Raw genomic sequence first — 16740 nt, forward strand, 5'->3', positions numbered from 1 at the left:
TTGTTATTTACGGACTTTTCCTTAAACATGAATAGCCTAGCTGGTATTTTCTTAATTCCGTACTGCCATTTCCTGAAACTTCTTACCCTGAATTAGCACTTCCACTTTCCTCCTTACTTTATAAGGTAGCTCAGAGAGCTAGGAAACATACAAGTTCCAGCCCACACTCTTTCAAAAATCCTACTGTTATATATGGAGTGGTAATTCGTGTCGAGGAGATGGTTGATATTAATAAAGAAGGGGGAGATGTGGGAGTGTGGCCATGGGGGTCGGCAAGCCCCGTGGTTGATGATAACATCAGACTCTTAACGATGAGGCCATCAGGAATGTAAAAGCGTTTAGAGGGAACAAAGAAGGGTGATTCAGGACACTCCGTGCCCTCTCGGGTTGCTTGTTCTCCACCCATTAAGGCATGGAAGCTTCTGGATGTTTGCTGTTGCTGTTACATTCAAAGTTGTTTGACCAATGAAAAGTTGTTTTGAAAAGGACTGCTGTGGGGAGAAGGGTATAAGAGGGGAGCCTGTCCTCAAGATTGAAAAAAAAAAGAAAAAAGGCAACACGATGTGATGAAGTTATGTCATCAATAAGCAGAAAGAAGGAATGAAAAGGAACAGGCTAGCAGAACGGAGACCGGGACGGGAACAGGCACACTGATTGCCTCATGAAGACAGGTTCGGCCAGACTCAGCAAACCGCCCAAAGAAGCTCGTACAGCAAGGCGCTGGAAATGGGCGCACCGGAGCTGGAGAGAAGCTCGAGCTGAGAGAAGCGGAGCCGCGCACACAGCTGCCCCTCGCTGGTAAGCAGCTGCGCAGTATGGGGAATCATACGTCCTTAGGAACAAAGACTGTCCTGGTAACCTTACGGCTTATTCTCCTTATTAACAATCGGACAGTTTATGAGCCTGAAATATGGGACCAAACTGAGGTCAAGGTGTGGGACTCTGCAACTAAAAGCGACAAGGTTGCAGTGGGATTGCTCGGCACCTGGCGAGCAGTCTCTGAGGCCTTAAAGAGCCCTGTGGGACCACAGTCAGACACGTGTGGTTTGCCAGGCAGTGAGGGAGCTGCGGGCTCGTTCACTGATCCGACTGCTACGCCATCGGCCCCCCCCGCCGGTACTGCCATCGCAGGCCTTTGCTGTTCTGCCCCCTGTTCTGCTCCCTGCCTTTTGACCCAGGTGTACTCGGCTTTAGTATGTAAAGCAATGCTCTGTATCTTTAGAATGTTCAGTGTTCGTGTGTGCGTGTTGGTGGAGTGTAGACTCCCCGCACACCCAGTGCTGTTTACTTGCCTTTTATAAATATGCCTTTTATAAATATTACTAAATTCAGATTGAGTTGAGATTTCATTTATAACACTACTGAAGTTCTAAATACTGAATTTTAGGACTGAAGCTAGTAGACATTGACTTAAAAAGGTCAATGATGGGAAGGAGATCTCAGCAAAATTCAGTTCCGAAAGATGTCTATTTGTAATTTTCCTCATGAAGTTTAGTATTGGAACAAATTACCTAGGAGGATGGTATATTTTTCAACACATGGTATGCTTAATTAAGAGCTGTGACTTAAGCACACTGAGGAAAACAGCTGCAATGGTTTAAATCATTGCTACCCTCAGCTGTCCTGCTATCTCCTCTGCTGGAGGACATTTCCACAACAGAACTGCTTCAGTTCAGGCACGATCTGGCATACTTGCTTAACTACCTGTGAAGGTCAGTTCACGCTAAAATACAAGACTGATACTCAGCTGGTGAGATGCAGGTATGTCCTCCCTTCTGCCAGCTATGGTATAGAGGAGAAAAAATGGGCAGAAGATTCACTGTCCACTACAACTCACACCTCCTCCAGTGCTGTTCGCTCTGTTCCGTTATGTAACTGTGTAGCTGAATGGTGAACTGTTTGCTGAACAGCATAACCCAGAAAAAAGAAAAAAAGCCATTTTTTCTTCCAGTTTGATTATGCATGCAAGTCAAAAGACTAATATTCTTAAATGCAGAATAGTTTGGCATTTACAATAGGGAGTAGAAACAGCAACTGCCTGAAATGCGCAAAGAAGAAAAGCTATTAAAAGTTTGCCCTAAGACTGATGATCCTTAACATTTTCCTTAGGAAAAATAGATCTTTCCTTTTAGGAAACCTCTTAGTGTAAAGACTGTAAATTTGTTAGTTCTATTTTTTTTTGTTTTTAAACTCCTGTATTATCTTACTGGAATCTGTAATTCTGATGTCGTTATATTAGCAGAACTTTCTTTAAAAGCTTATCACCCATTATACAGGAAGCAGCATTGTCTTTAAATTCCAAGCAGTTAACTAGCTATAAGTATAGTTGATCTACTTTACTATTCACTCTTTTATCTTTTTTTTTTCTTTCTTTTTTTTTTCTTTTTTTTTTTTTTTTTAAGATAAAAGTTTTAACTTCCCCTTAATAAACAACAAAACAAACAGCCAGCCAGTTGAGTATATCCCTGGCACAGAGCAAATACCTTTTTTTTGATCCCTAGAGTAAGCAGTCTATTGATCGTATATTAATTATTTCCCATAGCTTACTTTCTATAAAATACTGTGGGAGTTTTGATAGAAAATATTTCAACGGGCATAAGGTGTGGAGTTATTTACATTTTTTTCAACATCTAAATTTCTACAGTAATTAGGAGCAATTTCCACAATAAACATAGTTACTAAAATGAAACTGTTTTACTCTTAGAACTAAATTTGTTTAAAACAAAAATGCTGTTCTAAGCAAAGTAAGGGACTGCATTCACACACTTATTTTCTTAGTTTATTAATAATACTGAGGCAGAATAAATTAAGTAGTCTATAAAATAAGTTCTTTACATAATAGTACACATCTTGAACGGATATTTTCGCTCCATCTATATAAAAACCTAAACAGGTGATAGCACCAAGAAGTAATAGTTTAAAACTCTAATTAAAGCTAAAATAGTATGCAGTATTGTATTTATTTCTATGCTCCGTTAAACTTTTGGGAAGTAAATAGCGCTGCAGTTGCAGACTGACTACATAACATTGATATGCTATAAAAGTATCTTACCCCCAGTTTCTGCAAGGCACTGCAAGCCTGGCCCTGTGTGCTGCTGCAGCTCTCACTGACCCATTTTGCAAAGCTTATTTTTTTTTTTTTCAGCAATATTGAAGTTCACAACAGTAATGATCCCCTCCCCCCCCGCCTCCTACCAGCTCATTTTATTTCTTTGTCATAGTCACCCCTGCTCCTTACCTCCCTATTCTGGGTAAAACAGTTTTGAGACAGTCTTCCAACCTAGATCATCAATATTATTCAATTATTTTTAATTAGGGGTTATTTTCAACCCAGATCGTTTCTGTGATGACATCCACAGTGCAGCTGAACAAACAGTTTTTGCCTGCACTGAGGGTGAATGGAGGACTGAGAAGGAGGTGGGGATAGCAGGACTTCTTAAACCAGCCTCACTGCTAAAGGAAACGTAGCACAGAGCTGCAACCAAATCGTTCTGTTATTCAACCACACAGTATCTTTAAGAACGTAGGCCTCAAAGCTTTATTTTAAGATTGCTTTTGTACGAATCTACATCAGATTGTGCTATTTGATTCCTTCTTTTTGAGCTGGAAGAAAACAAGGCTTTGCTACTATGCAAAATGTACTTCATGTGGCTTTCTGCTTTTTAGGTACAGTTAAGTCAATGGAAAATGTAGTTATAATTTGTCTAACTGTATAAAGAATAAACTATTAGAGTTAATTAAAGCATTTATTAACTCAGAAGAAACCCATTGAAAATACATCTTTTGTGATAAACTAAATATACTCACTACTGTTACAATAAACAGTGCTACTGTTGTGCACATCTTGAGCTCTCTTTGTACATGCTCAGAACCCAAACAGCATTAAAATGCCAGCACCATCACACCCTGACAGTCATTACAACAGATAAAGCATGTTCTTTTGGCTTAGCTAGCAGTCAAACATTTTCTGGATCTTATGTAGCTGCACAAAGGGAGGTTTGATCCACAAACCCATATTTCCAACCCACAAAACAATTTGGGCTTGGGGTTTGGGAGTGTACCTGAAAAAAAGTAGCAGTGAATGAGGTAAATTGAACGGTTCTTTAAAGACATAAAGAGTATTTGTTATACTTTTACACCTCTGATAAAGGTTAACTGGTAGTTGGGTCAATGCAGTCATTGTATTTGATAGTGCAATTTCTTTGAAAACATTTCAGATGCTTGCATCTGAATAACTAAATATCTAAATAACTTCTTTATAGTTTAGGTCAGCTTTTATGTGAGATTCACAGTTTCCAAGCTCTATTTTGTGACTGTCTTTTTACACATGTACTTACTGTCTACTGACACCCAAGCTGACTGCATTTTACCTCTGTTTTATCCCAACCTCCTGTTCTTATCCTGCAACTGTCTTCATAAAAACCCTTCTGCACAATATTGTTTGAACCTGGACTCATTTACACAGCTGAGGATATAGGTTCATAGCAAGTTTTTCGGACAGAGTCAAACTCTTAACAGCAGTTATTGTTTCTCAAGTGTCGGAAATTTTAAATTAACATGATTAGTTACTGTTAATCAGAACAAAGAGGAAACCACACAGCTTTTCAGTCTTTTTTCCCCCATGTCTCTAACCAGCCAGTATGTATGATTCAGTGTGGATTCTAAACCAAAGAAAACTGCATAGTCAACCAATGATTAACTCCTACTATATTTACAGTTTCTGGCCTGGGTTTACAGGTCTAGCAAGTAAAGATGGCCTTTTCACCACAGGCTATCCACTGATATTTAAATCACACTACTAATTTGATACAGCATTATATCTTTACTAGTATCATAGCACTGTCACAGACATTTTAAATCCCAAAACCTGCAGTAAATTAGAAAGTCCTTTGAGGCCATCACTACTTGACCTCTGAGCCTGTTTGCTCAATTCCAAGAGAGGGGAAAAAAAAGAAAGAATCAGTTCTACTTTTGGCAATCACCTAGCATGCTAGCATGGTGTCTTACTAATGCTCACCTGAATTTCCTCCTGTTCTTGGCAAGTATGGATCTAGAATTGTTCATAACTGGGAAATCTGAGACAGTTTGGTAAAGGTCCTGTGAAAAGCAAACTGTCATCAGGCTATTGTAATTTGAAGGACAATTAAACTATGGCAAACTGACTTCTGAGTTAGATAATCTTCATCCATACTTAACTGTGCTTTACCTTTTGTGCATTGTCTTCCTACATTTGTCTCAGCTTTCTAGGGTGTTTTCTTACAGGCAGGCCCCTTGAATGTGATTTTTCTCATCCTGAAGTTGTCCTGACATCTGCTTACGCCAGGTCTGGATAATCCCCTTTGCCTTCCTCCTGGGCAGGAGGATGGACTTTGATTTGCTGTACTGGAGCAGAACAGAGCCATGCGTACCACTGCGCACCCATCGGTGCTGCCTGGGCTGGGAAGGTGCGTGGTCCTTGATCCCAGTGATACTGGGAAGCCTCAGCTCAAGTTAATTCATGAGGTCATCACATCTACTTGGCAGTCCTGCTTGGCAAAATTCTGCTTTCCTGACTCAGGAAGCAGCTCTCCTATCCCATAAAGAGAAATATTTCAGTTATCACCTCATGAGCTGCCTGTGACCATGGAACATGCGTTTGGCTATCCAAAGGAGAGATGGCAGGATAAAACTGAAGGTTGATGTGTATTTCCTTCTTGGCTTGTTCTGATTGGATGTTTCATTCTGTAACTGGAATAGAAGAAATAAGCCTCTTTTCATTTCCATTTTCTAAAATCATTGTTTTTATCACTTCTTATGCTGCTGTGGTTCTATGCTCTCTCCTCAATTTATGCATACTGTCAGCTCCATAGCAGAGTGAGCACCCCTCAACCCATTTTAAAAGAATTAAGTTACTGCAAGCTAACCCATTTTTATACATACCTATGTGCTATGTATATATATATGCATAAAAATGTTTTTCAGCCCAAGCAGTTTGCTCATCTGGCCAATTGCACGTCCGCATGTGCGTGGCTCCAGGCACAGGCAGCACAGCTGACAAGTCAGCTCTCCCTTAGCAGAACTAGGTGCAACCTTATATGGCAGCAGCTGGGGGACAAGTTTGTCTGGGACACAAAACTGTCCCCTCAGCTCGAACTGCAAAGAAGAGCTGGGCTGGCAGCCCCTCGCTGGGGTTCACGTCCCCACCCCTCTTTTGGCCCAGTGCTCCCCTGCCTTGGTAAGGAGTAAGCCTGGGGTAATGAACAAGCAGGAAACTATTTGCCAGGGTTGGGGATTGCTTTGTTGCTTACTGCTATGAAGATGTTCACTAACATCAGAGGAGCCTGAGCATGCTGGGAGGGAAGGGGCAGGGCTGCCCCTCTGGATGGCAGCCAGCCCCTAGCTCAGTTCAGCTGCTTTGTAAAATTCACACCAGTTGCAAAAGGTAGGGCAGGGGGTCTGCTCAGCAGGCTGTGCCACTGTGTCATATTCCCCCCAACCCCACCTTTAAATTTAGCTATCTGGTAACTACATCTGTGCTATGATAGCATCAGATTATACTATTTTAATTACGTTAATGTAGTTGAAATATAACACTTGTGTTGACAAGAGCATTTCCCCCCCTATTTTGTTAATATAAGAAATTTAATGCTTTACTGAGGCACAATCTGGCTTACATTATGCTTTTGCAGCCTGATGATGTTGAGAGTGAGCATGCTGTTGTTTTGTTTTTCCACTGATCTTTAACTAATGTTTTTATCTCATCACAAGAGCACATAGCACTAAAATTACCAAAAAAAAAAAGAAAAAGTTAGAAAAGTTTCTCTGCTTGGCAGCTCTAGATTTTAGGGATGGGTGCAGGTAGAAATATCAGTGCCTCTCTGATGACTATCAAAACAGAAAATGAAAGTCTTATGTGATGAAAATTGATTTTGATCCTGTTTATGTATCTTTTTTCAGGTGAATGCAGATAAGCAATGCTGTTTTAGAACATAATCAGGGCTTTCAGGGTGAGATAACTTGGCACAAATGCGGAAAGATCAAAATATATGCAAGAAAATAGATATTATGCTTGGCTTAGCCAAAAAAATGATACTTAGGTTAAGCCTTTTACCTAAGCATATCAAATCTAACAAATATAACAGCACCAATGTTTTATAAACAGTAGAAAAATAAAGTAGGGAGTTTATGACTTGACTAGTACATCAGCCTAGGAATGCTTTTTTTAAACAAACAAACAAACTCGGCTGTCTTGGATTGGCAGCAGCAACAGAAAGGGTTGCTGCCTTATCTTCAGCCCCTGCAGCTGAATTTATGGGATCCTGTCATTCTGCACCATTCAAAAGCATTTTGTCTCCATCTTCATCAGATGCTATTAAAAAAAGAAAAGAAGTGAGGGACTTTCCATCTGAGTGGGACTTGGCAGGTCTGCTGAAAGATTGTGAGAAGGCCCATACTGCATTCCAGGTGGTGGAGCACAGAAGGAATGCTGTACTAATTCTCCCTCTGGCCAGACTGATGTCCAGAACAGATTTTTCACTGCAGATGAAACAGCAATATTCTGCCATGTAACTGTGTCCTGAGGGGCTATTAAATTAATTTTTTTTTTAAAACTTCAGTTTGGAGTTAAGAGGTAAGCCTTTTCTATACTGCTACAAAATTTAACCATATAACAGCTGGAGATTCTGCTCTTGCAGACGTTTTTATGGTATACAGAGAAGCAGACAAAAACTTGACATAAAAATGTGGTGCCACAGGCTTCAAGAAGTTACGATATATATAATCCACCATAAAGTGAAGTATTTGAGACTGCAATTGGTTTTGCAACTAGGCAGAGCACAGCTGAAGTGAATGAATAAGGTTGCTGCTTAGAATTTAACTCTGAAATGCTGACTATGGATTATTAGAAGTTTCTAAATCTGCAGTAGCTGCTTTCAGACCTGTACTTAGAAAGCAAGCAAAGGAATGCATCATGCCATTGTATGACTGAATTCTCAGGAGTTTAGGAACCAGAGCTTCTTTTAGATCAGGCAATTTACCAAGACTTCAAATCTTGGCAGCTGTTGGTTTTCTGGAAGAAGCTAGTTCCATGAACACAGCAATAGAGTGATAGTGCAGAGGGAGGATTAAACCTCACAGACTCCAACACTTGAGTAATGAGCTCATATTTTTATGTACTAGCCTCCAGAAAAAGATGGTAAAGAAAAGATTAGTCAGGACTACTGCATACTTTCACAAGATTCCCATTATCTAGAACAATGATGAGCTATGGTTCTTAGCTATTCTCTAGCACTAAAGTAATGCTATATGTGCCTGTAAGCCTTTGATACAGCAAAGACAGTATTGTTAGTAAGAACACAATAATTCACATTTGAGCATCCTGAGTAAGGCCATATCAAGGCATATATTTACTTTTTGTCCTTAGGACCTTACTCACTGTCTTTAGATATAAAAAGAATACCAGTATATACAAGATAAATACCAGATACATGCTCATATATCTTACAGAAAAAAAAAACAAAAAACAAAAAACACACCTTTTATCTCTTTAACTAGTATAACATCAAAGGTGCTGTAAATAACATAAAAATAATGTACTTTAAACTCACTATTTCAGCTGTGACATACCTCTACCTGTTAAAAACTTCCTTTCTTCCACTGTATATATATGTGAACTGAGGGACTTCTTATTCAGCCTTTTCTAGCATACAGAGGTTTCAGCTGTGGTAGGGTATGAACTGCAAATTAGGAATAATAATCTTATATTAAAATTATGAGAACATTTAACAGCTTCTAAGTGCTTTGAATTGTGCTGTATATAGCACCTGAAGATCTGTCCCCCTGCCAAGGACCCGGTGTACAGATCCTGACAAGATCCTGATGTTTTACAAGTAATTTCAGAAAGGTTATACATCTGGAATAAGATCTTAAATGAATCAAGTATTAAGGACTCTTTTAAGTTGAAACTTTTTTTCCCATGCATCTCATTTGTATTTTATTAGATGCAGAGGTAACAGATTTTTATTTTTTATTTTTAAGTCTTTAGTACTTTGACTGATAGCGTTAGGGAAAGAACAGAGATAAATTGTTGAATGTTACTTTATAGAAGGTAAAAAATATTCTAATGTTTTTCCAGTTTAAATGTGGCTTAGTTCAGAGACTGTGATACAAATGGATCATTACTAACCCACAGAGCAATTGCTATTTAATGTGTGTGGTACAGACAGGCTTTAGAGACTTCCAGTATAAAATAGAACTGCAGTAATCCAAGGATATTCTATCTTCAAAAGTTACAAGCAGTGGATTGTTAAAAATTAGGGAAGTAAGGATGAAGTAACATGAATAACTGATCAGGATTAGAGGAGCAAATGTGATGTTTTTTATATGTATCGATGATCTAAGTTAGATCAGTAATGTCTGTGACGGTGAATACACTGAAAATATTTTCAGTGTGACATCTACCAATATCCTGACAATCACAAGGAGATGAGGGAGTACAGGACATTTTTTTTTTCTAGGATTTCCTGATCCTTCTTGAAAAGTTGCAGTTGTGTAAAGAAGATGGGAATGGTAAAGTGCTTGTACTAGAAAAAAGTGTTTATGTGAAGACCAATATCAGTGTTTTCTACATCCAGAAATATTCATATATATTCCTCTGTATGGTTGATATACAGGGATGAAAAAATATTAATATTTTTGTCTGTCTACAAAAATATCGAGAGGTGTCTATTTGAAAATACTTTCAGTGCTATTTTTATTTTTTTAGTATAAAGACAGAATAATGTCTGTCATTTTATGATAATTATTACCTAGATATAAGACAATACAAAATGCTTTATATCACAAAATCACTTACCTATTTTTTAAATTTTGAAAGTGAAGATTCCTTTCAGAGTCAAGCCATAACAAATGTAATGTAAGTGAATCATCCCACTGATTGTTATGTTTATGTAAAAATAGATGTATCATATTTATCTTGTTTTAAGATAGCAAGAGCCCAGGTGAGCTTTCTTGCTGTTCCCATGCTTAAACACTACAGAGAAAAGGGCTTGGGATCTAATTTTCCATCCTTACTGAATTGTGGTCATGACAACCATCTGTACAAGGGTAAGCTTTACAGTATTGTCTTGTTCAAGGGTATAATTTTGATGTTATGCTGTGTGATACAATAAGCTAATGGAAAATAATACCATACAGCAGTTGGTGCTCTCGTCAGCATATACTGCTGACTTACACTTTTTTGTGTGTATGTTTTGTTTTGTTTAATATTAATGTGGCTATTGTGACAAGGAAAGTATGGAAACGATACCAGCTTTGAAAAAAATTAAGTTAACATTCAAGAGAGAGACCACTGGCTAAGGGAAATGCCAGCATGTCCGACTCTTCAAATGTGCCCAGCTTTCCTAGGTAAAATAAAATTTGTTTTGAATACAAGATCTATTTTTTCTCTACTGTGCCATCCATTGAGGCAAGAAATGCTTTTCAAAAGCAAAGACTTTGCTTTTGCTTGACTTTACGGTAAGAGCTTGCCTAGCAATATGTGCACAAAAATAAACAAATGTAAAGTCAGTGCCAGGTCATTATTCCTGAGCTCCCTTCTGAAACAGAGCTATTTGTGAAATGAGGTGGAATAAACCCAAACATACCTGTTATTAAACAGAATCTAATGGATTATCAAGTTTTTTTTTTTTTTTTTTTGTTTGTTTTTTTTTTTTTTTGTTTTTTGTTTTTCTGTACAAGAAAGCCCTTACTGACATTGGAGGGACAGTAATTTAATTTGGCTTTGCCCACTCCATGCCAAAACATATATACTGTGTCTCAGATTGAAAACACAGTCATAGGGATTGCTTAAACTGTATGTTCAAGTACTTCTGAGGTATCAACAGAAGTGAAAAAGAAAGGCAGGAAAGCTCAGTCTAAAGGCACGACATACAGTCATGCCATATGTTAACAGAAGGTATAACTGCTTGTTTCACTGCTAGTACTGAATAGAAAGCAGATGAAGATTCTAGCTTGCTCCAAATTGGCCTAATCATACATGTCTCATACTATAGCAACGGTAATTGTGTAAGGAGTGTTTAAACTAATTTTTCACTGTTGCTGTTGTTGTCTTTGCCCCACATATGCCAGTGACAACAAGGATCCTTCTGCTGCAGCATGTGTAGGTTTGTTGATTTGAGCATTTTAACCTGAAAAACATTTGTAAATGATTGTTTGCACATTTCTGGTAAGATTTCCAATCCTATAATCATCTGGTTAGGTTGGGCAAGGGAAAAATGAAAGTGACTCTTCCAGCACAAATTTATCCTCCTAGAGTACAAATAGTTGAGCTTAGTCACCAGTGTCTAGGGATACCACAACCACTAGATTTATGTGGTCTAAAAGGTGGAGCAGGTGGGTAAGAGTGACACAGTCCCTGCTGTAGAAAGGGGCTTCTTCTCAGATGGATATCCAGTGACCTGCTAAACTGAATAAAAAATGATGTTCTATTATGAGTTACTAAATTACGGTGAGGTTGCTGTGTATGTGTGACACACACAGCCTGGAATTTTTCTAGCCATATGTAAAAGCTGGCCTTATAGGTTATGAAGTTTACAATGGCTTTGTGGTTTAGCTATGAGCTCATATGGTACTTGGATATTATAGGAGGAAAAAAAAAAAAGTGGAATCTAGGTTGTGGGAAAATATTGATACAGTCCGCTGTTGGCAGTAATAAAGCTAACGGTAACAAGATTTAGGAGCGACATTCTAGCCTTACTAGTGTAATCCTTGTAACAACACACTAATCAGTTTATCAAACCCTAATTATTCTTGTATAACACAGGGATTCCTGGATTCCTTCAGTGCTGCTCTCAGATAAAGACAAGGCCAAGCCAGCAGCGACTCCTGGCTTGGTGACGAGTGCTGTTTTACAGGAGTGGTGTTTTATGGATAGGACGGGGCCGTGCAGCTCTGTGCTGGAGCAACGCAAATGGTTTGGAGAAGAATATTATAAGGAAAGGAAGGGTTGAGCTAGCACGTCTTGCTGGCTAGGAACTTCTTTTTTGAGATGGTGATGCTGGTGGTTAAACAAATTGAAATCAGAAGGGAGGGATTCTGCTTTGACAAGTTTCAAGGATACAGGATGAGACTGCCTCAGGCCCACCCTGTGTGACTCCGAAAAAGACAGCTGTGAGGCAATTAGCAACGTTTCATCACGTTTATTGTTGGTGGATAGAAAAAACGTTCTTTAATTAAGCCCTGCTTCTCACATCACTGTTGTGACTAAAAAATGAACGCTGGCCCGCAGGTGTTCCTCGGGTTGAGTGCGATTCGCTTCCTGCAGGTGACCTTGAGCACCAGCAGCGCCCGGCTGCAGCGCGACCCGACGGGGCCTTGGCGCTGTGCGAGCCCGTTGTGTGCCCGGCCCGTCCCGGGACAGGAGGCAGCGCCGGCACCGAGCCGTGCGAGGGAGCACAGGCGGGACGGGGCCGCCACCAGCACCCGAGGCCAGCTCTGCCCCGCTCGCTGCGGGAGCTGGCGGTCCGCCTGCCCCAGCCGCTGTTCGCGCTGAGCGGCACCGAGGGACGCCCCTGGGGGCCGGGGCAGGCTTCCTAGCGCGGGGCACCGCCGCCGCGGGCACCCGCCGGGCTGAGCCCACGCCGCTGCTAAGGGGCAGCCCGCTGGCGGCGGAGGCGAGCAGAACCCGAAGCCGAGCCCGGCTCCCAAAATGGCAGCGCGGCGCTGCCAAGCCCGCGGGCCCGGGCCCCGCGCGGCCGCTCCCAGCCCCCGGGGCCGGCCCCGAGCCGTAGCCCCCAGGTGCGCCGCGAACAATGGGCGGCGGCCGCCAGGGGAGGGCGGCGCGCGGCCCGCCCCGGCGCCGCACCGAGCGCACGGATCCGCGGCGCGGCGCGCACGCCTAAAGTAGTCCGCCTTTGTTCCGCGAGGGGCAGCGGCTCGCCGCCACCTGTGTTCCTCCGCCGCCGCGCCGCCCCGCCCCCCGGCCGAGGAGCTGCCTGGCGGCGCGGGCGGGGCGGGGCGGGGCGGCGGCCCTTTGTGCTCCCACAATGCACCAGCGGCTCCTCCGCGGGAAACAAAAATGGCGAGGGGCTGCGCCGCGGCCGGGCTGGCCCTGAGGCGGCTCTGAGCCGAGCCCTGCCCTGCCCTGCCCGCGGCGCCGCCGCTCGGGGGGTCCCGCCGCGCACCGAGGGGCCCGGGCCGCCGGGGGGAGGCCGCTGCCGCGCTCGGCGATTTCCCTGCATGAGGCGGTTGGCACCACTGGGGGGACCGAATGAGGTGAGGGGGGAGGAGGAAGGAGGGGCGGCGGGGGAGGGAAGGAAGCGGAGGAAGGGACGGGAAGGGAAGGGAAGGGAAGGGGGCGGCAGCCCGGGCCCCGCAGCGCCCCCATCCCCGCCCCGAGGGCTGGGGGGGCCCGGGGGGGTCCGCGGGGCCGCAACAAAGGGAGGGGGGCGGCGGGCGGGGGCCTCGCACCGGCTGCGCCCCGTCTCTGTATTTTTTTTTCCCTCGCCCTCGGTCCGTGGGCATTGCCCGAAATGGCTCCGTGCGCTCACGTGCGGAGGCAGCGACACAAAAGAGGCGGCGGCGGTGCTGGCCGCTCGCTCGGTGCCTCAGCCCCGGCTGTGTCAGCAGCGCGGCCGGCGGCGTGCTCTGCGGGGCGCTGCCTCGGGAGCCGCCGGGCAACGCGTGTCCGCCGCGGGGAGGCAGGGCCGGTGCTCCTGGCAGCCGGGCGGAACAATGCGGCTCGGTGCTGGGCGCTCCGGGCGGCCCCGGGGCGCTGCGAGCAGGAGGAGGCCGCGGGCTGCAGGAGGGGCCCGCGGGCAGGCAGCAAAACGCCCTGCTCGGCCCCTGCGGCTCTGGCGCTTGGGCCCAGCTCCTGGCTCGGGAAGGCCGCACACAGCGATGGACGATTGCATGTTGTGTGTTTTTTTTTTTTTTGTTTTGTTTTTTTTGTGCTTTACAGTGTAAGGGAGTGTGATAAGTGTCTTGTAATTAAGCTTGCAAAAGCATGGAGTAGTAAGAAAACAGGTTCCCTAATTTTTGTTGTCTGTGATCAGGTTGCTAAAAGCTAACAACCTAATGTTTGTCCCTCTTCTGAGAGCTCAAATTACAAATCTCTTGGAAGAAAAGAAAAAGCATAGTTACAATAGTATTAGGAAATAGGCTAATACATCTAGTTTCTTTTTAAGGGAAAAGAGTACAAGGGGGTACAAAGATTGAAAATAAAATGTAAGAAAGATAATAATGAAGTAGTGAGAGAGAAGCATGGCTCTTTGCAAGGAGCTACAAGCTAGTGAAACGCGCATTACAGTGAGAGTTTAGCAGTCATGCGTTCTGCAGTTAACCCACATTTTGTCAGTTATATGAAAGACAACTCCGAGAAACCACATATCTACTCCAGGACGAATTGGCTTGGTGTAGTTGGTAAATGTTGGCTTGGTGTAGTTGGTTAGCAGTTGAGGTGTGTGTATATATTCCAACTGGCTGAAGGTGATACACGTGGCTAGTTAGTATCAAGACTGAACTCAGAAACCCTAGTTCGTCACTGCATTAGGGGATCAGGTGAAGTATGAGAAGACTTACTGTAACAAGTAGCTGCAGTTCATTTTGCTATTAAGCAGTGGGCATCTGTATTTCCTGGAGATAGGTGTGAATAAAGATAGTACCTGAGACACTTACAGTTGCTTTAAACCACGTTTTGCGCAACTAACATGGGGAGTAGAGGAAGAAGTTTGGATGGAAGAACCAAGTAAGTGAAAGCCAGAATGAATTCTACTTGGCTTGTGATTTGACAGCACTTCTTGTGTGACTGCCTCTGAGCTTGCTGCAGTTGGTTTCACCTTCTTTACAGACCTTCCTTGCAGGAAATGGAGGGGATGTGTGTCTTTGAGTAAAGCACAATAGGAGAATTATTATAAAACCACAGGTATTGCTGGAGGGTCTTTGGGCAAGGTGATACCTGTTAGTGGAAGTACTGAAACTAGTTTAATTTGCACCTTAAACAACCTACCTTTTAGGCTGATGGCTTTTTCCTAGAAGGTAGAATCTCTATTGTTGAGTGAAGTCTGAAAGGCTTGATTTTCTATGAGAGATGTTAACTAGTGATGAGTGTTCCTGTTGAGTCTGGACATATTTTGTTCACTAACTAAAATACCTGGAGATAATACTTTATTTTTTATGTTTTAGTTAGACTTATATCTGAAAGGTTTCTTATAAGAACTGGCTCTTATGAGTGCTGCATGGTAATAAATTCAAAATAAATCTATCTTAATGAGTTTTGATCACCTGTGATTTTTTTTTTTTTTTCCTCCAGTGCAAGTCAGCATGTTGTCTGTAATCTCTACAGCCTGGGTGCCTGCCCATTCTATACTCCCTTAGGTGTGTTGCTGGGCATGCTGTATTTGGATACTGTGGAAACCCAAAAGGCAGTTGTTATGTTCAAGGGCGTGTTAAGTATATGTTTAAGGGAAGATCTGATTTGAGAACCTGATACTCTTCTCTCCTTAATGCTACCTTCTGCCTCTTCTTGTGTATAAACACATGATCAGTCCCAAACAAATGGGGTGGTACACGGCTACCCCATCCAACCTCCCTAGGTACTACTGTATGCAGGGAAATCTGTTCTTCCTTAATGAAGACTTAAGGACTAATACTTCAACTTTACATGTCAAACACAATTAAAATACCTCCAGTTATTTCTTGAAGGATGACTTGATCAAATAAAACCAAAATCAGAAATGTTTGTGTTGTTACAGAGCTATGTGGCTGCTGGGATAAATGCATTCTTCCTTTTCCTGTTACGAATTGGTCCTGTTAAGGAGAGTCATACTTCATAAGATCAGAAGATGATTTGGGGAAGTCCCCAGTTCTGCTCAGTGCATCTTCAGCCACCAGAACAGGTTGTTCAAGGACCTACTCAGTCAGCCCTTGAAAGCCTTCAGTGATGGAGGCTGCACGACCTCCCTAGGCCTCTGTTTCACTGTTAAACTGTCTTTACGGGGGAAAATTTCTCCCCTATGTTCATCAGAACATCTTTCTTCCACTTACAGTGGAAGTTTCTTACACTTCCACTACATGAAGGCCTGTCTTTCCGCCTTGTGCTACTGTGAAGAGACTAATTCCATCTTGCTAATCCTCCCATAGACTGCTGTTACGTCTCTCTGAAGCCATTTCTTCTGCAGGCCAAATAAGTCCAGCTCCTTCAGCCTTTTCTCACAGGCCAAGTGCTCCAGTCTTTGACCATCTTGGTAGCCCTATGGCGACCACATGCTAGTTTTGTATCTTACTTTGCACTTGGAAACCCCAAATGTGATATCCTTCATGCTCAGAGTTCTGAGTAGAAGGGAACAGTCATTTCCCTTCAGTCTTCTGGCCAAGCTTCTTCCTAGTGCTCAGTTCATGGACTTAACTGCTAATCAGCTGAATTGGCTTCTGCCTCTTAGTTTTTAGTACCACTTTTTTGGAGAAAGGTGAAATTTAGTACTTCTGTCATGTAATGTGATGGATATATTTTTGAAAGGACAGAAATACTTAAGAGAAAATACTAGTGCAAAGATGCTCTGTCATTAGTACAAAATTATTTTAAGTGTGTAACCATACAGAGTAATTTGGAGCGAAAATCACAGCCAAAATGATGGCAAGTCTTTTTTTTTTAAATGATTAAAAAAACACAGCCACCCTATTGGGATAGCAATGTAAGTGATGTATTGCATGGAAATCACTTCTGATGATGATGAATACTATTATGTTATGCCCAAGTAGTGCTGG

General features: G+C 42.7%; 1 protein-coding gene across 2 annotated transcripts in view; it reads left to right on the forward strand.

Moving 5' to 3' along the window:
* Positions 1 to 534: 534 nt before the first annotated feature.
* Positions 535 to 16740, forward strand: part of MTF2 (metal response element binding transcription factor 2) — a 36385-nt gene continuing 20179 nt past the window's right edge. Inside the window, exon 1 of one of the 2 annotated variants that reach the window (XM_084528327.1) lies at positions 535 to 798. Coding sequence is in view for 1 of the 2 variants with exons in the window: in XM_084528326.1 (XP_084384452.1) it covers positions 13247 to 13251 (5 nt within the window). In the remaining variant the exon portion in view is untranslated. Of the gene's footprint in view, positions 799 to 13110; positions 13252 to 16740 lie in introns of those variants that run through there. The other variant, XM_084528326.1, reaches the window with a different exon arrangement.

This window comes from Aythya ferina (assembly GCF_964211825.1).
Source record: "Aythya ferina genome assembly, chromosome: 8".
NCBI classification, from domain to species: Eukaryota; Metazoa; Chordata; class Aves; order Anseriformes; family Anatidae; genus Aythya; species Aythya ferina.